The sequence below is a fragment of the Festucalex cinctus genome, chromosome 2, assembly GCF_051991245.1.
Source record: "Festucalex cinctus isolate MCC-2025b chromosome 2, RoL_Fcin_1.0, whole genome shotgun sequence".
Classification (NCBI taxonomy): domain Eukaryota; kingdom Metazoa; phylum Chordata; class Actinopteri; order Syngnathiformes; family Syngnathidae; genus Festucalex; species Festucalex cinctus.
Window position 1 is genome coordinate 25,421,702 of NC_135412.1, and position 24,806 is coordinate 25,446,507.

At 39.3% G+C, this 24,806-nt stretch overlaps 1 protein-coding gene across 1 annotated transcript in view; it reads left to right on the plus strand.

The window, feature by feature from the left end:
- LOC144014288 (prostaglandin F2 receptor negative regulator-like) overlaps positions 1 to 24,806 on the plus strand; it is a 66,896-nt gene that overhangs the window by 23,441 nt on the left and 18,649 nt on the right. Inside the window, exons 5-11 of the mRNA XM_077514012.1 lie at positions 2,057 to 2,485; positions 8,562 to 8,708; positions 8,798 to 8,958; positions 9,060 to 9,180; positions 10,972 to 11,191; positions 11,302 to 11,489; positions 14,450 to 14,557. Coding sequence (XP_077370138.1) covers positions 2,057 to 2,485; positions 8,562 to 8,708; positions 8,798 to 8,958; positions 9,060 to 9,180; positions 10,972 to 11,191; positions 11,302 to 11,489; positions 14,450 to 14,557 — 1,374 coding nt within the window. The remainder of the gene's footprint in view (positions 1 to 2,056; positions 2,486 to 8,561; positions 8,709 to 8,797; positions 8,959 to 9,059; positions 9,181 to 10,971; positions 11,192 to 11,301; positions 11,490 to 14,449; positions 14,558 to 24,806) is intronic.

Below are 24,806 nucleotides of genomic sequence, written 5' to 3' on the forward strand. Positions count from 1 at the left end.
CCTAGGAGGTTGGTTGGTGACCCACACTGCTGGAGTTTGTTGTCTTTTTCGTGAAGCCCCTACGCACACACACGAATTCATTGTTGTTGCCGTAGCCACCATATCTTATATCTTTCTGGGTCACCATATCCTCTTAAGCACTGGAAAACACTGACTGATTTATAATGAATCTCGAGTACAATTACGCACTCGTACGTGCACACATTCACACATAGCACACAGGTCTGGGGAACGTCATGGTTCTTGTTGACTGAGCAAAGAAGATGAGAAAAGTCAAACAGGAGTGGGCTTTGTCTCATTTTGTCCTGCTCCAGACGCCATACAGAGACTTTTCCCAGTATGCTGCGCTCCCAGGTTGCTATTGGAGACTGTGTCCAACTTTTAATTAAGCTGTCTTGTAAAGAAGCACTGCAAAGTTGCTACTTGGCATTGGGAAATTGCTCTTCCATATCTGCCATTGACAGAACCTTTCCTGTTTGATGGCACTTTGAAAGAAACAAAATATGAAATGAAAAAGAATTGTGATTTGGTCTCTCCCCAATATTGTGATTCCAATGTGAAATATCCATCCAGCTATTTCATAGGGATAGACCGATTATCGGTGCCGATATTTGGCATTTTGACAAATATCTGCATAGACATTTTTAGGAATCTGATGGCTGATAAAGTTGCTATCTCATTGAGTGGTGAATGCTTGTGAACGTAGCGAAATTTAAGGTTTTCATCAGGATTTGTAAGCTGCTCACAGACAGTTTTGACTTGTCGCAAATACATTAACATTTTCAGACAATTTTTCTGCAATAATTTTTGAAAACCGTTTACGAACCTTGATGAAAACTCCAAATTAGCTACCTTTGCATGCATTTGTTGCTCAGTGAGATAGAGGGAATTTATGTATTTATTTAAATTTCCATTTTATTAAAAGTGATGCTGACACTGGGAACTCTTTTACGCTTTTTATTGTTATAAATTAACAAATAAATAAAATTAAGAAATTCTGTTGAAATGTGGGTGGTACGGTGGTTGATTGGTTAGCACGTCCGCATCCCAGTACTGAGGTTTCGAGGTTCGAGTCCAGGCTCCGGCCTTCCTGGGTGGAGTTTGCATGTTCTCCCCGTGCCCGCGTGGGTCTTCTCCGGGTACTCCGGTCTCCTCCCACATTCTAAAGACATGCATGGCAGGTTAATTGGGCGCTCCGAATTGTCCCTAGGTGTGCTTGTGAGTGTGGATGGTTGTTCGTCTCTGTGTGCCCTGCGATTGGCTGGCAACCTGTCCAGGGTGTACCCCGCCTACTGCCCGAAGCCAGCTGGGATAGGCTCCAGCACCCCCGCGACCCTTGTGAGGAATAAGCGGTCAAGAAAATGGATGGATGGATGTTGAAACTTTGGGAAAGTACTTACAGTAGAAAACTTTGAGGAACTATTTGCTTGATTAGTTTTTAATTTAGCTTAACACGTGCTGATCACCGTGGAAGCTCCCTGCAATTTTTTTAATATTTTTTTAATTCAAACAGGTGAGCCATGATTAGCCGTTACCTACTTCCTCAGCACAGGTGATGTTATCATTAGTCGACAGCAAATGAAAAAATAACTTAATTAATTGTACGTGAAAAATAATGACGTTATCAAATTCATTCTGGACAAAATATGATCTTTTCACTGCTGAAAATTGTTCAATGAGTCAAGTAACCTTCTAATTAAAAAAAAAAAAAAAAAAAAAGGCCAATATGCATCGAATTGCTGAGTATTGTCCCTTATAATGCAGAAATCACCGAATCACTGAAATCAGGTTAGAAATGTTTGTGCTGTAAAGTATATTACAATCAGAGATTACTATTTTTTCTTTTTTTAGATTTACACTCCATGGGAATTGCAATTCCTCCCTCATTTTTTTTCTTTTCGTTACTCTCGTTTCCTGCAATGAGACCATGTATTCTTAGTGTTTGTGTGCAGTTACATCAATAATATTCGACACTTAAAAGTCTGCATAAAAGCTCCAAGTGTTTTTTTTCCCTTTTTTTTTTCTTATTGCTGCCATCTGCTTTTATCCTTTCAAGGTCAGTCCCTCAGTGTGAAGGCGTCTTCGTCTTCCTCTCCGCCCTCCACGAGTCTGCACCTCACCCCGGGTGACAAACTGATGCTGCTTTGCTCCGTCACCGCCGACAACCTGCCCTCCCTGTCCCTGGAAGTGTCCTGGCTGGCCAACGGCCGGGATATGGTCACGATGGAGCGCAGCGGGGTGGTGATCTCCAATATGTCGGCCGGCTCGGCGCAAACAAATCACGGCGAGGCGAGCATCGAGAGGATCGGGGCCAACGAGTACAAGCTAGCGGTGAGGCGGCTGAGCACGGAGGACGCAGGAGCTTACGCCTGCCGCGTCCGGGCCTTCATTGAAAAAGGAGGAAAGAGCTCAGGAGGAGGAGGGCGCTGGCACATGGCGGCTGAGAAGACGTCCGGCCCTGTGATGGTGAAGGTGTCGCAAATCGGTGAGTCCAACGTCGCATATGTGACAATATATGTTAGAATTTTATATTTCATATACGATTCATAGGTCACGATTCGATTCGATACCGATTAATCACGATACGAATTTATAAATCGATTGTTGTTGTTTTTTTTATTCAAATTTAGAAAATACTAATCAGTAAACTTTTACAGTGTAAGATTTGTATGAAAATGTATTATTTATTTATCTTAAACTTCAGTCTTATACAGGTTGTAATTGGTTTCATGTTTGAACAGCATTGAAATAAAATATTAAAGTTTAATGTTCCATTAATATCTTTTATGCTTAAGGTGTGAACCCTAAGACGTTTTGGTGAATATTTTTCCATCAAAAATGGATGTTTAAAAATCGATTCGGCCACCTATTGAATCGATTCGAGAATTGCGCGATGTAATATCGCGATATATTGCCGAATTGATTTTTTTTGACACCCCTAATATATATATATATATATATATATATATATATATATATATATATATATATATATATATATATAAGGGGTGTTAAAAAATCGATTCGGCGATATTTCGCGATACTACATCGCGCGATTCTCGAATCGATTCAATAATCGGCAGAATCGATTTTTTTTTTTTTTTTTTTTTTTTTTTTTTTTTTTTTTTTTTTTTTTTTTTTAGGATTCACACCTTGAGCATGGAAGAATGTTATATGAACGGAACATTAAGCCTTAATATTTTTATTTTAATGCTGTTCAAACATGAAACAGATTACAACCTCTATAAGACTGAAATTTCAGATAAATAAATAATACATTTTCATATAAATCTTACACTCTACAAGCTTACTGATTAGTATTTTCTAAATTTGAATGAAAAAAAATCGCAACAATCGACTTATAAATTCGTATCGGGATTAATCGGTATCGAATCGAATCGTGACCTGTGAATCGTGATACGAATCGAATCGTCAGGTACTAGGCAATTCACACCCCTAATATATATATATATATATATATACACACATATACACATATATAAACATCCACTCACGTCAATAATAGAATCTGCTGGCTGCCGCCTGCCTGTTATATCAGTTTTCAGCCTAATAACTTGTGAACGTCCCAAAAGGACTCAGGACGTGCTTGCACATGCTCGCGCGTGCGCAATTGTGTGTGTATCTGCACACTTGTCTCACATACTGAAGGATGCGGGACTGTTCGAACTGGTAGAGCTCCTCCGCTGTAACCTGGAGGTATACATTCCATCAATCCATCTGCGCGCGCACACACACGTGAGCAACCCCGCACCCTCCCAAGCGCGCAGTGTTTTTTCGTAACTTGTTTTGGAAGTGCACGCATGCTTGCCAGTCACTCAGACGTTTACGTTGGAGGTAATTCCTCTCACCCTGGGTTGTACTTTGAAGTGTTTGTGTGTTGCTTTGTCAGCTGGAATTGTTGTCAACTTCTCAAATGTGTCAACTTACAAGCAAACTTTATAGCAGCTCAATAATTGCTGATGTTTTCACATTTTGTGTGACCCTCATTATTTAGTGTGAGTGTGGCTTGTGAGGCTATGACCTCACGCTTTTCCAAAATGTTCCGGCATGACCAATAGTTGAGGCCTGGAGGGTCAGAAGTACACCCAAGTCAACAGCTGGCCACACACTTCTCACAGGCTGTGTTGGCTGAACAACTCAAGTCGCTTTTTCTTATCTGCTCTTCATATCACACGATTGCATAACCCCAAAAGGTTGCGGCCCACACCAGGTTGTTTTGGCAACAACGTTCCTCTCCTCTCCTCTCATCCAAGGGAGGCCACCGTTGTTCAAATGGCAGCACTGTAATATGTGGACATCATCTTTCCATTCCGCTAGCTTTATTCAATCTTGTCAATCACATCATATTTCCAAAAGAAAATTCTATTAAAATTTCCAGAAACAACAAGGTTTGAAATGTATTGAACATATAAAACATAACATATAAACATAAACAAATAGCAAATAAGAATTGAAAGAAAGAAGAAAAAACTCATAATCATTAGTGATGGTTTTCATGTACAAAGGGAATAGGAAGAAGTTAAAAACTTATCTAATCCTACCCCTTATTCTTTATCTTATTTCTTTATTAGTACAGTAAATTAATACATTACAAAGATGAAGCTTCAGCATATTTTGCCTATCCCCCTTTTGTTTACCTTTTATTATTATTATTATTATTATTACTACTACTACTACTACTACAAAAACAGTGAACTTCTGAAAGACAACCTTCAAGTAAATTCTAAAGAGGAAAAGTAATTAAGTTTGTTTAAAAAAAAAAAAAAAAAAAACTCGAACAGCTTTATCGAAACAAAGACAACAATCAAAAAGTTCCGACATTTTCAATTTTTCACAATTTATACCTCAATTACATATTTATGGCATTAGTTCCCAGCATATTTTTACACAAAGATATTGAACACTACATTTTCATTTCATTTTCATAATCATTCACAGATTAACACCTCTGACAGACACGTCACTGCTTTATATTTGTTGTACTTTTCTCCTCTCGACAACTCTCTCAGATTTCAAGCAGCTTTACAGTATGCTGGCAAAGTAAATTGTGTATTTTGAATATAAATGTGCTGTTCAAATTCAGCTAAGTCATAATTTAATTAGCAGTATTTGGTTTAATAAATATTACATTTGTTGGTTCACTATAGTTTGATTGATGATTGATTGATTTGATTGATAATGTGTTGGCAAGTTGCACTGTCACACAGCTGCTATGATACCACACTACAGTATAAAAATAACCGTTGCTTCTCCCATATCAGATCAGATCAGGTTCCAAACTGTACCACAGTCAGCAAAACTGCAAAAACTCGAATGGAACATCATATGAATGAATGAATGAATGAATGTGTTCCCTTTCCTAACCTGTAAAACGACATAACACAATGATAGGGCGCCTCGCTGGTGGTGGAAAACCACAGCAATGTTTTAGAGCGATTCTTCTCCGCCCGCCATTGTTTACCAAGTTTGTTATTTCTCAGCAAGTGCGTTTGTGCAAATACTCGTTACAGTTTTACATACGCGTCTGAAGAAGGAAAAGTGAAACAAGACGAAATTGGGTGGGTGGTTCGTGTTGTCAGAGCCCGGATCAAATCAGTGTGTCGCGCCCACGCTCTCCGCCGGCAACACAAAAGAGAGACGTGTAAAGTGATGGCACATTTTAACAATTCATGTGTCATCTGCTTTATCTGAGCACAATAAATATCGTATGGAAGTCTTTTTTTTTGCCCTCAAGCCTCTTTAAATCGTGAATACAAACTAATGTTTTGTTTTGGATTTAATTGTTGTGTGCCTCTGAAATGGTCAATGACTTCATTTTATATCAATTTATCTTTCTACATTTTTCTACAATTTGATCTATTAAAGGCTGCACCACAAAGTGGACTGGAGACTGGTAAACATCAAAAGTTAACTCATTCACTCGCAGCCATTTTCACTGAAGCAACCCACTTTAGCTCCCAGCTGTTTTACTGGATTTTGACTAATTTTGCAAGACCCACGGAATATTGTGCTCTGCTGCTATAAAAACATGGAACTTACCAAAAGAAAGATTACAGTCTCTTCTTTCATCTGGAAAAAATAGTATATTTGTATCTGTTTCAGTTTTGCAGCAGTTAGCATTAGAATATAGCTGTGATTCATCAATATTCACATTCCTGGTGAAAACACTGGCAAAAAGAGCTTGTTGCAACATTGTTCCAAGCTGATCTCTAACACTCTGCTGCCACCTGCTGGCCTTTTTTTGTAATAACTACCATTGCTTTAATCCACCTCTTCATGTCAGAAGCTGCATCAAAGCCTTCTGTATTAACCTTGATCCTGCAAGCTGAATTCTTGCGGTGTTTGTGAGTTCACAAACTCCGGAGAATACATCTTGTACCGCTCCCGCAGATAACCGCCGTTCTGAACCGCTGGTGGTTCGGACCAATCACAGAGCGACATTGTGTGTTGGGGGAGGGATATGCAACTGTGACAAAACCAGGAAGCCAGCGCCGACGCCGGGGCTAACAAAAAAAGCCCAACATGGATGAATGGACGCTACAATTAATTCTATTCTCGCAGAATTACTTACCATTTCCTTGTTGAATGTTGAACAGTGAGAGGCGCTTCGTGCATTTCTAGCTGCTAAGATGTTGGTGCTTTTCCCCCATTTGGCAAGAACGAACACAAAATTTTCACCCGTAGCCGTGATTGGTTAAAACAAACGTGTAGAATGTTGCATTGTCCAATCAGCTCGAATTACTGTACAGAATGTCCCGCCTTTTACCGACGAAATTACTGTGGAGAGGTACCAGATGGACCATCTGGCTATTGCCAGGTTACTTCTGTATGCTCGCACAAAAAAAACGTCGAAATGCGTTTTGGGGAGTGAAGAACAAAGTATTAAAAAAAACGTTTTTACACGTTTTTGGGTTTGAATAAGTTAAAGAAATCCAATGTTATTCAATGTTAAATTATTGATGATGTAAAATACAGTTGTGCATGTATGAAGTTACTATGGCGTGCGCACACACATACACATTAATTTTTCCCTTGAAAAGCAAAATTTCCGCATTTCTGTATGAAATTGTGGCCCAATTTCAGTCTGATCCAGGGGAAAGGAGTCCTGGCTGGTATCAGTGATGCTCTGCTTGTGTTGCTTTACTAAATAAGACATTCCAGTGAGCGAGAGTGGCACATGAATAATTGCCGGGGAGGCTTCACACTTCCTCATCCATCAAAGTGTGTGCGTGCGCGTGTGGGTGCTTGAGTCTTAAAGCAGATGGTGACTGTGCATGAGGCCGCCGTGTCTATATGTGACGTCCAAAAACGACTCCGCTCCAAACATCTTCTTTTGCCAAACACGCAAAATAACTTTTTACGTTTCTATGTCATGTTAAATGTTTGAAGTGTTAAAATCCAGCAGATCCACAAACAACGTGGCACAATATGAACAACCTCACACGACGATGTGTGCTTGCTGTTTGCTGAAGTGTAACGATGCAATCTGGAGGTGCTGACCGAGAGATACACACCTCATCTCGCACCGTCAACAGTGCTATTGCCTTTTTTCTTCCTGCATGTGGCCTGGCTCCTTTTGGATTTGAAGGTCCAAAAGCACGAAGAGGCAATCACTCGTCTGGCCGCATTGGACAAAAAAAACCTGCCGCAGATGACAGATGAAAGTAATGCACTGGCAGGATGGGAATAATTTCTCCAGTGGGCAAGCTCAGTAGCTAACGGTGTTATTATTAGAAGTAAGCTGTTGTTCAAGGAAGCGCTGCTCATAATAGCTCTGCTGAAACGGGTCCAAATAGCCGCTTCGGTTTGTTTTAACAATAGACGTGATCGTACTGATTAGAGGGAAATCTAACATGAACTGTTTACCGAGAACAGGGGTCAGCAACCTTTGCTGTCAAAATTAGCCATTTGCCATGTTCGGCCAAATAAATTTAAAAAAAATCTGTCTCAAGACGCAAAACATTTGAACATTGTAATGAGGGAACCCTTGTGTTTGTCCCCGCACCGGCCGTGGTCCCGGGCCGTGACCAAGTTTGAGTGGACGTTGGGAATTGTGCCAATTCGTGCTACAAAGTGTCAAGGCGCCTTTAGGCTCGTTCATTGTGCGCGTGTGAGTACGTGCAAGATCTTAAAATAACAGCCACAGTTGACAAACGAAGACGTGACTTCAAATGAGGTAAGAAAAACTCCGCCCCTCCCCTCACCAAAGAAACTGTGGAGAATGCGGGGGCCTGCACAGTCTACTATAAAGGGAATATAAAAGCTGATAGATGCAGTCAGAGTTAACCAATCAGGGCTCTTTGTACTCATCTGGGCATTGGTGAAGTATGTATGATGTAGAAAAAGCTTTAACCTTTTTAAACAGAGAGCCACAGAGGTTTCAGACCCCTGACCTCGAAGCATTAGCTCACATTAAATGCATAATATGTTTGGGATTTTAGCGTCACTAAATAAAAAAATACTGCGGTGACGTTGCTGGTGTTCAGTCAATATCTTATCGAGCACATCCAGTAACATGCTTTACTTTCTCATTTCCTCAGAAGCGAACTTCACGCTGGATATTGAGACCATCGTTCACCCCCAGATGACCAGCGAGCCGACAGAGTTGGCCTGTCATGTAACCAATATTACACACCTGCCCTTGGGAGGCCGGCTGGGCGTTACATGGGAGCACATCGCACTTCCTGGTACTTTAACGGCGGTCAGCGGGCACATAAAAAATGAAATAGTGAAGAAAAAACATGTTTATGGTATTGAATCATTTTCATTGTCGCAGGTGCTGCCAGCGAACCTCAGGCTACGCATTCTATCGGCTCGATGGACGGCTACGGCAATCTGGTGCCAGGCGCGATGTATTCCGACAGACTGGAGAGCGGCATGATGTCGCTGACAAAGGTCCAGCCCGACACGTTCAAACTGCGATTCCTGCACACGCAGGTAGTGGAAATTTGACATCCCGACAATGACTTAGTAAAACCAGCTACTTAAAACCTCATTTGTAAGTCAGCTGACGGCTGCATGATGCTCGCCACCTACAGGAGATCGACATGGGCCAGTACGTTTGTGCTGTCTCAGCGTGGAGCGTCAGCAGCCAGGGCGACATGGTCAAGACTGCTGAGCAGCAGAGCTTGCCGCTGACAGTGCGATGGGACGCCAAACGTATGTAGAGCTGTCAAGATTAATTGACAAGTGATCGTAGGGCTGTGCAGTTAATCAAAATTCAACTACAATTTCAATTATTACTCTCCACAATTCGCAAAATCAGCATAATCGTAACAATAAAAAACTTTCTAATACTAATTTTGAGTTGAGTATACATTTGCATCTTTTTATTTTATTTTAAAATAACACATTTACTCAATTGTTTCATCCAAAAGTAACTTGAATACTTAGTTTCAAAGAATTTTGTCTTAATATTTTTTTTTACATCTAAACATTTTTCTTGTTTTGTACCAAAAAATAAATGGTCGTCCTTATCGTGATTTCAATTATTACCAAAATAACCATGATTAATATTTTCTTCATAATCGAGCAGCCCTATAAGTACCGGTAATCGATTATCAAATTAATCAACAGCTATTATAATAATTGAGTGATCATTTGGAGCATTTTTTAAATAGAAAATTGTCGAAACAATCGGATTTCAGCTTAATGAAAGAAGACTGATTATTTGTTCGTGTTCAGTCAAAATAAGACGTAAGCAAGGTCCGAACCGGTAATATCTGTTTCAAAAAGCTTGACGAGAACGTCATCCTCCTTTTTTTTTAATCATATAAAAATATGAAAATAAACAACAATCATTAGTGAATAAGCAGTAATCGGAGAAGAAAATGCTTTTCTTAAACACTTTATTGCTAAATAAAATTGAATCCGATTATTCGATTAATGGATTCTAAAAATACATATAATAAAAACATAATCGAGAACGTCAATCACCCTTTTTTTAATCACTATAAAAATACGAAGTATGACATAAACAATCATTGGTTAATAAACAGTAATCAGGAAAAAAAAATGCTTTTCTAGAACACTTTAATGCTAAATAAAATTGGATCCGATTATGCGATTAATCAATTCTAGAAATAATTAGTAGTGACACCACTAGTTGTTTTTATTATCGCTCAGTCACCCATTTAGATGTTCTCTGAATATTCCATTAGTTTCCTTTTAGGAACCTTAAAATTTATTAGAGCTGTCAAACGATTCAAATTTTTTTATCAACATTTTTTGACCGCCAAATTTGAAGAGAACCTGTTATGTTAATTATTTAATTTAATTTAATTTAATTTAATTTAATGTTAGGATGTTTTTTTGATCCACTACACACTCTCATCCTCCTCTTTTTCTAATTAGTTCATTACTTGCATAATTTAAAATGAAAAGAAAAATGACACCACTAGTTTGACATGGACATATTTCTGAATGTCAAACTTGAATGCATGTAGTTGCTTATTGTTCAACCACAATCTCCGCTACCTTTAACGTAACCATCCGCTCTCAAGATAAAGGATCATCTGTGGTCAAAATTAATAGTGTGATTAATCTGCGTTTATACATGATTAAAGCAATATTTTTTGTGATTAATTAATGAGTTAACACTTTAAAAATGGATATTGAGCCATCTAGTCCTAGTAACCGTGCTGCTGTTAGGTCTTATGAATGATCTTAATGTCCAAAATACGTCGACATTATTTGTAGACTTCAGAGGAAGTCTCTCAAAAGATCTTTTGTCTGCTCCTCTCTGTGCACTCCCCCCATGCTGAACTTTGAGCCCTAATTGAGCCACAATGATGTAATAGCATTGCTCTCCGGGCACTCACATCTGCTCTGAATCAAAAATGCGATTCCTTATCTTCCTGTTGTGGGGGGCGCCCCTTTCGCGCTTCCGTCCAGGCTGAATCATGTCTTTCATAAAGCTCGCTCATTGATCCCACTGGTGGTGATTTCCAGGCCCGTCGTTGAACGTCGCAGCCAAACGTGTTCGCGAGGCTTCCGTGGGCGGCGCTACCTTTGAGATGAGCTGCACGGTGGCGACCCAGAACCTGGGCGAGGCGGGGTATTCCGTGCTCATCCAATCACAAGACAGCCTGGAAAGCAACGTGAGGACCATCATGACCCTCAGCCCCGACAGTGTCGTGCAGCACGGGGGAGCCACGGACCCCAACAGGAGGTGGGGATCTGCTCAGGAAACCCCCACACAAACTGTTTGCCCACTTCCCTTGGACCTCATCAATTTCATTTGCAAAAAAAAAAAAATGTCCCCTTTTCTTGTCCATTCAGAGACAGTCTGGTTCTGACCAAGTCCGGCCCAGCTGAGTTTCGGTTCCGCCTGGGGGGCGTCCAGTTGTCAGATCGAGGTTTTTACTGGTGTGACATCACCGCATGGACAAAGCAACAACCTGGTCAAACGTGGACCAGAGCCACGAGCGCAGAGTCCAACAAAGTTAAGATCGACTTTCAAGAAAATGGTGCGTTCAATTATACATTCCTTCCTAATTACTTTCTCATGTTTCTGCCTCATATTGCACTTAAAGGGACACTTGACTCATTGAACAATTTTCAGCAGTAAAAAGTTAATATTTTGTCTCTAATTTAATGTGGTAACCTCATAAATTTTCATGTACAAGTAATATCTTTAAAAAGCATTTTTTTTACTTGCTGTCGACTGATGACATCACCTGTGCTGAGGAAATAGGTAACGACCATTCATGGCTCGGTTTGCTAACCAAACCCAGAAAAGAGGTGGGCCATGATTGGTCGTTGACTCGTTACCTACTTCTTCAGCACAGGTGATGTCATCATCAGTCGACAGCAAGTAGAAAAATTACTTTTTAAAGCTATGCATTGTACATGAAAAATAATGAAGTTACCACATTAATTATAGACAAAATATGAACTTGTCACTGCTGAAAACCGTTCAATGAGTCAAGTATCCCTTTAAAGTTGTGTTTCTAATTCCTAAACACCTATATTAGCCGTTTTGAATTGATTTTATATTTATTTAATGGTAAAAAGCGTTTTACAAACTAAATAAAGGCAAAGTACTAGTTAGTGATTTTTTGTTTTGTTTGTGTTTTTGCTGATCCAAAAAAGTGATCCGATCCGTGACACAAATCCGTGATCTGATCCGAACCGTAACTTTTGTGATCTGTTGCACCAGTATTAACTGATTCACTCGCAGCCATTTTCACTAAAGCAACCCGCTTCACTGTTTTACTGGATTTTGACTGATTTCGCTAGGCCCAAGGAATATTGTGATCTACTGCTATGAAAACATGGAACCTACCAAAAGAAAGATTAGAGTCTCTTCTTTCATCAGGGAAAAAAAGTATATTTGTATCTGTTTCAGTTTTGCAGCAGTTGGCATTAGAATATAGCTGTGATTCATCGATATTCACATTCCTGGTGAAAACACTGGCAAAAAGAGCTCGTTGCAACATGGTCCTAGCTGATCTCTAATACTCTGCTGCCAGCTGCTGGCCATTTTTTGTAACAACTATCATTGCTTTAATCCAACTCTTCATGTCAGAAGCTGCATCAAAGCCTTCTGTGTAGCTAAGTTTCATCAATATTCACATTCCTGGTGAAAACAGCTTGTTGCGACATGGCCCTGGTGAGTGGTGATCTCTTATACTCTGCTGCCACCTTCTGGCCTTCTTGTAATAACTACATTTTCATTACCGTTCTCTTCAGTTGAGAGGCTACATCAAAGCCTTCTGTATGCTCTAGCATAAAAATACACAAAAAGAAACGACAAATACGTCTTTGGGAGCATGGTAATATTTAAAATAGAACATATTTACACATTTTTGGGAGCAAATGAATTAATTACCAATTAGATTTATAATAATTCCTCATGAGAGTGTATCGAATATCTGATTTTAAGCAAAATTGTAATTTTCATTTTGTAAAATCTGGTCACCCTACTCGAGAAACATTGCATACAAATCGACCACCCACACTTGTCAATGGGCTCGCAACTTAAAACAGTTTGAACGTGCACATACCTGACCTACTTTACTTTGCTTGATGTGAACGGGAGGCAGTCTGAACAAATGCTCGAGACGGAGTAAACGTGCATCCGTTGAAGACGACGGCACGAGCGCTTGGAACGCGCCAAAGACGTCGGAAGGATGAAAGGAGGAGGAGCTAAGCGAGGCGATTCGAGGAGAGAGGCTCCTGCTTTCACCTCATTGTCGATTTTTCTCCCACGTTTCACTTGTGTTTTTACAACCTGGGTCAGATTCTCCACAGCTGAGGCCCCAACTCATGTCTGGATTTGATGTCCAAAACATTCTGCATAATTGTTATTGTACAGTACATTGCATGAAATGTGGACTGTTAAATGTATACTCAACAAAAATATAAAACGAGACACTTATGTTTTTGCTCCCATTTTTTGTAAAACTTCTTCCACATACACAATATCACCATTTCGCTCCAATATTGGTCACAAACCGGTCTAAATCTGTGATGGTGAGCACTTCTCCTTTGCCTAGGTAATCCATCCCACCTCACAGGTGTGCCATATCAAGATGCTGATTAGACACCCTGATAAGGGCACAGGCATGCCTGAGACTGCCCACAATAAAATACCACTCTGAAAAAGGGGTGCACCGATCACAATTTTCCAGCCAATCACCGATCTTTTATAAAGTCTGACCTGCCAATCCCGATTTTTTTTGGCGATAGCGATTTTTTTATTTTTTCCATAACATGCAGCATATGCCTTCTGTGTTCCAATCTTGTTTTATTGGAAAACAATGAACAATATCGGCGAAATAATCCAAAATGGGTTGATTTAACTGCACATGAAGTAGATCTCTCAAATAAAAATGAAAATCCGATTATTCATCTCAGCAGAAGAGGACAGCGGCTGACTTTTTCAGACCTCTGAGGAGGGAGATGAGATTGGTGGAAAAGATCAATTTTAATTTTTAAGGGATCAGCCGATCATCGACCTTCCCAAAATTAAGGAAATCAGGGCCGATAAATCGGCTGGCCAATTGATCTGTGCACCCTACTCTGAAAGGTGTATGTGGAAGACGTTTTAGATCTTTGAGTTTATTTCATACAAAGTGGCACAAAAACAAGTGTTGCGTTTTATATATTTTTTTAGTATAGATCGTTGAGGAAAAAAAAAAAAAGTAGTAGGGTTGGTCTAAAAAGTATTAGGAAAACTTCATCTAAATCTCCTTTGGATTGAATTAATGATGTCACAAGTGACCTGAACCTCTTCTGGTATATGAGGCTGAATTGTTGTTGTACTTCTGTCTGTGAAAGGTGCTATACAAATGATGGTTAATTACTTACTGGGACTTATTTCCCAATTATTACTGGCATCCTCAGGGAATAGAATGAGAATGTATATTATATTTTACAGGTTTGTCTTGAAGCATATCCGCACATTGTTTTTGTTTTTTTTCAGGACCCGCCTTCTCCATTGCCATCCATTCAGACACCACTACTGTATATCCGTGGCAAACTGCCAAGATGAAGTGTTCCCTCCGCGTTTCTGGATCCTCACCAAAGACTGGTACAACACACACACGCACGCACGCACGCACGCACGCCCATTGGCTTCCATTCCATACATTCTAAAGTCATCTCCGGAAGCCCAACCCTCACTAAAATTCTATTTTAAAAAGCACAAACAACCAGATTGTACCCAAAAAATTGCAAATAACCTCTTGATGATTGTGCTTCACATAATTCATTTCCTCATTTGTAAGTCATTAATCGGTCACTTAGTGTTTATTATTTGTGATTCCGAGTTGCACACACTTTTTCCTACGCATGCACAGAGAGAAATACACAGAGCCACAGCTCCAGTGCGCAATTTGCATATGTGCAGCGCTCACCTGTCAGTCAGCAGCACTGCTAATAAGAGCCGCGCTGCCTTTTAAGTGTTTTATCGCTGCTTTAAAGACAAGATGCATTGACTAAAATAATATTGCATGTTCACCTCACTGTATCCGTTACATCAAACACTGGTCAAATGAATTGAAATTGTTTCATGTGTCTTCCGTCTCCCCCCATTTCACCGCAATCTGCTTACAATACTGCTTTTATCTGACATGTAGCCACGCCTTCACCCCGTCCGCCTGCTTTCTAAAGACCCGTCGCGTTTCCCGTCATCCTCGCGCATCCATTCTGCTAATGTAAACATGTCACATGAGCTCATGTGCCACTCCTTGCCTCCCTCCAACCCATCTGTCAACATTCCTCCTCATTTCTCGCCTCTTTACTACGCCAGCCGTCGCACGCTTTCTATGATAAAACCCTCGAGCAAATTGATCAAACACGCGACTAGCTGCTCACCCGTCGCTTGTCGGCTTGTTTGGGTTTTTATAGCAGGATGTTGTTTCCTGTTGTGCCTTGGACATATAGTATGTAAACATGTTTGGGTTCTGCATGAACGTTAGGGTTGTGCCAAAAAAAAAAGATCCTCATCAGAATCGCGATTCTTATTTAGTACGAATAAGAATTTTCCCCCAAATCAATTTTATTGAAATTATTTTATACCGTCTTGCCCTTGTTTGTGTGTGCCTTTGTTGGGAGCGCTGTTCATGTTGTACACAATTTGGCCACTTAGGGGCAGTGTGGTTCCGCGCGTTCTGATACACTGTTAAGTTGTAGCCAGATTAGAGAGTAAAAGGAAAAAGTCACCATCAAGTTATTCCAATTAAAGTTGTTTTTTTGCAGCGTAGGAAGAGCATATGCTGGTGCGTAATGTGAAGATGCTTCTCTGTATGCATTCCTGAAGCGTTTTGTATGAATAGCCGTTCTTTTGAGTGATAAAAGCGCCGCGAGTAGCGCGCTAATTAGCATTAGCAAGTCTGACTGGAGTAGATCACGACGATTCTTTGCACATCTACAGTATAAATTGAAGCAAAAATTGTCAATCAAATCTTTTGAATCAAAAATCATTCTGAATTGAAAAACTCGGAATCGAATCGTGAGACCGTCAAAGGCTACGTTCATACTGCAGGCAAATGCGACCAAGATCGGATTTTTTTTATGTCGGTCTGAACGGCTCAATTCTGATTTTTTTTTTTCATATCTGACTTGGGCCGCTTTCATATGTGGTCCTAGATTGCATACGTATCCGAATTTTTGCAATGCGACCGCAGTCTGAACGGCCAGGTTGCATATATCCGACCTCTACGTTAGCAGAAGTCCAATATGCGATCCGTGGCATCCAATGTTGTTTCGAGTAACAGGTGTGGCTTTATATTTGACTTTAATTTAATCCCACTTGAAATATGAAGCATAAAGTTGACATTTGTGGTGATAATAGTAATATAGCCACGCAGACGGCTCATTTATTACGCGCGGCAATGACATGACATCATCGTTAGAGGAGAAAAAAAAAAAGGAGAAGTTTCTGTGAGATGAGGAGGTCGAACAGGCTCGCCTCATTTTCACAAAATATGAGCCCCGACGGCAGGCTTATGATACGTCGTATTTACTTCCGCAAACACGGCGTTGTGACACATCTTGTTCTGCGCATGCAGGTCACTTTGGGGACACAACGTTCACACAGCAGACAGACTGAGGTCGCAATTAATAGGTAATATGAACACTTTCTCCCAAAAATTGGATTTCACCAAAAAAAATCTGAATTGAGCATTAAGACCTGCAGTGTGAATGTAGCCAAAGATTCCCACGCCTAATGTAGTCTGGGAGTAAATCCTGCCAATGCCATGGACTACTTCCACCTGCCGATGAGAATTATTAATTAAAGTTCTCACATTCATAGTCCCTGGAGCAGCATTGTTCTTTAATAGTGTTGAAAGCGCTGATGCGTCCGGTTCAGTGAATTGGACTCCCGGTTGCTTTCCTGCCCATTTTGCACATCAAAATTCCCAAAGGTAGAAGTGTCACGACCCCGGGGTCACAAAATGGAGATTGCACACAGGGTTGAATTTTAAGTAAGAGAGCAGCAAGCGGCTTGGTGTCATGTGACATGCATCGACAGGGGCGTGCCACTTTCGTTAGCCAAACATTTTCTTCCTCAGGTGTTGTGGCTGCACTCGCCTGCGAACAAACAGCTGCAGTGGGTGTGATAATCTTCTTCTTGTTGTTGTTGTTCGAATACCAGTCCTTCCTTTTTTTTTTTTTATTCCTGCATTCATGTCGTTCAGAATCAGCCAAGATGGCGGCTGATACATTGGTGCAATCCGTCTCATTTTTAACGTAAATGTGGAACTTTTTGGCATTCTAGGCAAAACTGTTTTTATATAATCAAGTAAGAATGCACATAGATGACAAGTAGACATTGTCTAATTGATATTATTAACTTGTGCTACTTGCAATTTTTAAAATACTGTCGGAATAATTGTAAATATACGTTATCATACATTTGCTGCAATGAAGAATTGCTTCTGCTTGCAATGAAGAATGCTTTTCTCCTGCTCCACACTCAAATTCACATAGCCTCGCTAAATGATTGCAAACTTGGCCACACACGTACTCAGCAATCTTCCACTCACATGCACACACACACACATAGACAAACAAGTACACTGTGTTCCAACTACGTTTTTGTATTTGCATTATTAGGGTTGGAACACCGATGTAACTAGGAGCGTGGAAACCAAATAAAAGGAGTGGGTCAGGAGGGGATTTTTTTCCAGAGAGTGCAGTAGTGAATTGTATCAGTCACTCCCTCTCCTCGCGAGCCTTGTACTGAGTGTCTTCTCTCCTTTTTGTGTCGTGTTTAATAATGTCCAACAGGTCAACCTGACAAATATTAAATCAAAACAAGCAATCGCGTTTATGCAATGTACTCTCCTCATACCATTTATTGCAATCATCCTTTGAGGACCCTCATAGGGGAAAAAAAATAATGGTGATTATGAACTCATTTGAGAGCATTATCCTCAATCACGTTAAAAATGTATGCCTCCTTGCCCCTCGTGCTTACAAATCGGTTTGTGTTGAGCGCCGATAGAGCAGTCAGTCGATGATGGCGTCAACCAGTTCAAAGACTCCCCCAGCACCCATGCATGTATTCCCGTCATCGATTTTTAGCTCAGCCTTTATACCTCGAGAACTAGGGTCACCCGCGATTTTGAAACAGAGCTACTTCTTGACTGCTCATTCATTTGAAGGAACGGCTACCAGTTTGGTACACACTTTGAAATAACACAGTTTTGCCTATTATAAAGTGTTCTTAATACAGTGGCACATCTACTTAGGAATGTCCCTTCATACGAAATTTTCAAGTTACGAAACGCCTCAACAGGAAAATATTAATATATTAATATTAATTAATAAGTTTCAGGATACGAAAGGTAAAAATACAATATGGGCTGCTACTCGCAGCTCCCAGAGTTTACTGAACACAAAATACTTACTGATGCTCTGTCATTGGCATCCCATTGGCTAAGAGGGACCGCTACTGTATGTGTCATTGTGTGTAAATAGTAAGATAATACATATGTGTCTATTTAGCGTCCTCGTCATTCGCCCCTCGGGCTATGAGATGTTCAGATAGTTTTATGTAAATGTATTAACTGACGGCCGACGAATTTGTGCAAAAATTCAAACAGTTGGTGATTGACAAAGGCTATGTTGCACAGCAAGACGGGCCTTTTTTGGATGCTTCGCCGTACCTGAAGTTTCTATGAAGTTTCGGAATTTATTGAAAAGAATCACCCAGAATAAGTGTTTACCATTCGAGCGATCGCTCACTATGATGATGTTTACCTTGGACATTTTCGAAGGGAAAAAAAAAAAAAAAAAAAAAGCAAACATCCGTGGATCTTACAAAACACCAGGCAAAAAAAACACTTCTGAAAGAGAACATGAACCAAAGAGGGCAAAAAACGAAGAGGACAGCAGTTAAAAGGTTAAATGACCATCATTTTTATTCTTTACTCTATTCTTTGTTTTTTACATTATACACAACTCTCATTTATTGTGCAATAATCGTAACATGTATTTGTTACATCTTTTGATGCATTTTTTGCTTTATAAAACATTTATGTGTGAATTTTGGGAGGCTTGGAACCGATTAGGGCATTTACATGGAAAATGCGTCTCTACTTACAGAATTTTCTAGCTAAGAACTTTCTTCCAGAACCAATTAATTTCGTAACTAGAAGTACCACTGTAGTTAATTATATTCATTTATGTGTCGACACTGCCCAGGTTAATGATTTAAAATCATTATAATCAGGTAACAGATACTGTAAATAAAATTACAATATCCCATCATTGCTAAGCTATTTTTAGAACAGGCCAGCTGGCTATTCATGTGGTCATTAGGAGCTACTCTGTGCCTGCAGGCGCATTCAAACTACTAAACTTGCTGCCGGATCTTTAATTTCGTCTCGAACAGGGTACAGTCAGAGTGTCTGTCTCGTGTGTCCTTAAGCACAGAGTCCCCAGGGTTGCGTCCCCTCACGCTGGCTGAAGAATCTTGTTCCTCAGTCAACACAAATAAACTCCTAATCGGTTTCAACCAAGCTATTGTAGAACTCCTTCTCATGTCCTCCATCTGGTATAACAGCGCTGACTGCCAAGCACAAAAAAAAAGACTTCAACGAATCAACATAGGCTGCCCAAAAAATCATGGGCCTCACTCACTTCTCAATCAGTGGACTCACTCTACGCCAAACAAACGATACATTGGATGAAAATTGTCTCCAGTCACACTCACCTTGCTCAACATTTCTTTCAACTGTTCTTATGTACAACATAGTTCTACTTGCATCATCTTTCGGCTAGTGGTCAATTTCATAATCTGAATTAGTCAGTGGAATTATTGGGCAATTTGTATTTGCTGACAAATTCAGCTATCACCGCATCTTCACTAGTGTGGTATGTGTGTTTGTATGCTGATATCATGAGTTGAGCAAGTGAGCAGATGCATTCCTGAGAGGCCACTGCAAGCGTCTCTCCTGTTGCAGCTTGTTTTTATGATGGCCTTATTAACACAAAAAGGCACATGCGCACCTTTTTGATTCTCCCTCGCTTGCTTCATCGGTGATCATTTTTATTGCAGGGCCCATTTAGCTGCGACAATCTCTGTGGAATATTCACTATAGCTGATATGTTTATATTTCTCCAAATGTGCACATTTGATGGTGGGGAAATAATCTTCTCGGCACTTAAGTTCATGTTAAAAAAAATTGTGGCGCGTTAAGTAAAACAGCCTCCATTAACACAAATGGCCAGGGTGCTAAAAGATGATGCTGACAGCTAATTGTGGCTTTAACCAGGGACAGGTTAAAATTTACTACTTGTCAAATGGAAAAAAAACAAAACATTCAGAGGTCAGACTGGTGACAACTCTAAGTAGCAGAATATTCTCTTTGTTTTTTGTAGTTTTAATTTATATTTTATTTATATTTTTTATTTATTTTATATTTATTATTTAGACATTTTTTATTTCTATTCTTTGCTTTTTGTAGTTTTAATTTATATATTTCTTCTATATCTGATATTTATTATTTATATATTTATTTTTTATTTATATTATCTTTGTTTTTTTGTAGTTTTGATTTATATTTTATTTTTTTATATATTTGATAATTATTATTTATATATTTATTCTTTATTTATATTCTCTTTGTTTTTTGTAGTTTTTAGCTGTACATTGATGCCAATGCTCACCGTTTTATTTTCTGAACATAAGGGCATTAGAAAATGAGTACTGTACTCGTATGGAATGTTGAAGAGAAATTGATAAACTGATTTTGTCAATTGTTGGGGGATAGCATTGTAAACTGCTACCTTTCGTGAATGCCACACATAAAACATTACTCTCCTTAACACATACATGTACTCTATGTACTGTGACTAATTTTAAAGTGAAGATACAAAACTTGAATCAGCCGATGATGATGATGATGATGATGATGATGATGGTTGATGTGGACATGGCCTTGGCATACACCACCAAAAACATATCAAATCTTTCCAACTCTGTTGTGTCCTCTTAGCCTGCCGCTACTTGCCAACTTGCTCTCACATTCCAACTGGGATGACTGGCACGTTGTTAAAAGTCATGGCAGCGTGTTTCGGACCACTGATCTGGAGATATGACTGGATAGCCCATACACGCCCGTTGAAGATACAGGGCAGCCATCTTGCTCCTCCCATCTCGCGAGCAGACTACTGACTATACAGTATACGTACAGATTAAAAATAGACAGTTTATAGGCGGTTAGTATAATGCCGGGGGACAGTGTGGCAGGTTTGTGGCGGGGTGGGCACTATTTTTTTAAACAAGTTAAATAAATAAATAACAAGTGGACGATATGTCCTGCTTTGAAGATCCCCTTTTTCTTTTATCACTCAATTCCTTTGACCCAAATATTAGATTTGGCACAGGCATCTTTTGTTGAATTAGTTATAATTCTTTTATAGGAAAAAAAAACAATAAAAATAAAAATGTTCTCTTGTAAACGTCATTAGAGGGATGCTTGACTCATTGAGACATTTTCAGCAGTAAAACGTTAAAAAAGTAAAAGTTAATATTTTGTCTATAATTAATGTGGTAACTTCATTATTTTTCATGTACAATTAGTACCTTTAAATAGTAATTTTTCTACTTGCTGTCGACCGAAGATGACACCACCTGTCCTAAGGAAAAAGGTAACAACCAATCATGGCTCAGTTTGCTGACCAAACCCAGAAAACAGGTGAGCCATGACTGGTAATGAAGTTATCAAATTCATTCTGGACAAAATGTTGTTTTTACTGCTGAAAATTAATAATTTCAACATGTATTTAACGCAAGTTGTAAAATGTCTGAAGTCCTCTTGTTTATGATGAACAAATTTAAAACATCATATTATCATGCTTGTCCTACTATGTACATGTTCTCCAATTTGGATACTGTAAATGTAAAGAATATGACGGGCAACATTTCTTAGGAGGAGCAATATGGCGCCCTATATTCAGATCAGTGGTTTCAGACACATTGTCATCCTGATGACCAACGATGACATCACCATTGAGAGATTTTTCTTCTCTCTTGTAAACCACTTCTGCAATGACACTTTTCAGCTTCTCTTGTCTTTTTTTTTTCTCCTGCTCTGACATCATCCCTTTGTGAAAGTAGCAGGAGCGACCAAGCTCCGTGCATCCTGCAGCTTTTCAAAGAAACACATCAAGATTAAAGCATTAAAGTGGAATCCAAGTTTGAGCGGTTATCGTCGTAAGAGGCCTCCTCAGTATTTGCTGGATACCAAAGTAGAACCAAATTGAATGTTGTTGCTGTTGCCCGCCTGATGGAGTGTTGAGGCATGGGGGTGTTGGATTGTCAGCCTTCTTTAGCATTAGCAGGTTATGGAAGCCCATTTCCGCCAGTAAAGGAATATAGATTTTTTTCTTTTTTTTCCCCACTGTCAGAGGCCCGTGTCCGCCAGCGGGGGATTTTTTTATTTTATTTTTTTGAACACTGTCAGAATCCGCCAGTGAAAATTTTTTTTGTTTTGTTTTCCAAAAAACAAAACAAAAAAAACAACACTTTTCTACTCCCCCCCCCCCCCCCCATATATATATATATATATATATATATATATATATATATATATATATATATATATATATATATTTCCCCCACCTGTTTTTCTGAGTAATTTTTTTAAAACATATTTTTCCCCTGTTTTTCAGTTTTTTTTTCTCTTTTTCTTAGTATTTTATTCCCTTTTTTTTTATATAAAAAATAATTATTTTTCTGTTTTTATTAATATTTTTTTCTGGTTTTCTGATAAATTTTTAAAAAAATGTTTTTAACATTAATTGATTTTTATTTTAAACATTAATAATACTGTGTGTGTTACTAATTACGGTACATGCCTTACCTTAACTGAGCCAGAAGGTATGTTGGAGGTATCTGGGAAAGTGTCGGCTTCCGCTATTAGCGAGTCTGCAACAAGTCACTTGGAGTTCACAGGTCAAAAAAAAAAATTACTCCGAAAAACATAAGTTTGTGCTGGGTTTTTTTGTGTTGTTTTTGAATATTTTTTTCCCCCTGTTTTTTTTAACTAATGTTTTTCTGAATAATTTTTCCCCCCTGCTTTTGAGTAATTTTTCCTTCTGTTTTTCTGAATATTTTTTTTTAATGACGGGGGAAAAAAATCAGTAAAACAGAAAAAAATATTCGTAAAAACGGGGGGGAAAAAATTATTTAAAAAAGCAAAGCTCCCAAAAAAAATTGTCAGAAAAACAGGAGGTTTTTTTCTTCTTCTTCAAGTAGATTTTGACGGTGTGTAAAAAATAAAATAAAAAAATCCCCCCATGGTGGAAACGGGCAGCTGACAGTACTGGCCAATGGGCTTTCATAACAGGTGGACAAAAGAATGTATATAATCATTTTTTTCCCCACCTCTTTTATAAGAAGGGTGGAAAAGGTGCAACTGGCGCTCCTCTATCACACCATAATGGCTGCCGCCGAACGGACGCGCATAACATTCACGTTTGCCATACTTGCACTTTGTGAGATTCTCCAAGCAGGTGATTCGCACCTGCCAAATTGTTGCTTTACAACGCCTCTGATGAATGCATCGTACCATGTTTTGTGGTTCACAAGTCCTTTCGTTCCTTTTTTGCCTTCTTTGACTCCCCCTCGCCTTCTTCTCCGCTCTCACCAAATTACCCAGCTGTCTTTGCAGGGGCGACAGGCAGCCGTTAATTAGCCAATCTCACGCTCCGTTATCCGGCCGGGGAGACAGAACGAGCTAGCGAAAAGAATAGGTGGTGATGTGGAGAGGGAGCGAATGAGGCAGAAGTGGAGGCCGCTAAACAGACTCGTTATAGTGAGCAACAGTGGCGGAGGCTGAATAGTGCGGGAAGAGGAGGCTTGAGAATGAGTGGAAAGTTTAGCGAGTTGGGAGAAAGAAGAGCTCGTTGAGAAGAGGGAGAAAATTCTGCTCCCTCGCTCGCAAGTCAGTATTGATTAAAAGAATTTGCAGTCATGTGGTAGTCTGCAAATGTTTGTTGTTGCACAAAAGGTGCAAAACGGATGTGACGGTATCCAAAACATCACGGTACAATAAATATCACAATATGGACTTCAAGATACAATATCACGATATTGTGAGGAGGTTGGTAAGATTCAAAAATGCTCACGACTCGAGACTGTATAAAAACTGCCAATATTGTATTGGAAAAAAAAAAAAAATTCATATTGGAAGTAAAGCACGGTATTGTCTTTTCTTTTTTACTTAACAGCAGTGATGAAGAAAATAGGCTTAGCCAAATCTTTGTCATGCAGTCGTATTGAACGGGCGAAAATTACACAATTTTTGCCAGAGATGTTGAAAAACATTTGCTGGTATGGCTGTTTTAGGGAGTGATAACCACAGTGGTGGCCAAAACATTCCGAATTAAAATTAAACTGCGCTAATATAAAACAACACAAATGGAAAACAACCTTGCCGTTTTAACACGCGTGCTGCTTTTAATATCGTGACATGACGACATTGACTCTGTTGTGGCAGTTTTAATTTCGCGATTAGCAGTTGTCATTACATCCCTAAAAGATGCATCACAAATTTGAAAAATATAATAAAAAAAAAAAATTGGGGGCGGGGGTGGGGGGTTGGAGATGACTCACAATAGTACATTTGCAATGGAATCATGTGAAAAAAAAACAAAAAAAAAACACCATTGGAATATAATGTTTTGTCCCACTACTGGGAGAACTCCAAGAATCTCAAAAGTGGTGATTACATAAGAATAAACGAACGAAAACCAAAAAAACAGGAGACAGATGGATTCATTGATGCAGCTTGGCACCTTGAAATTGCTAAACATTAAATCAT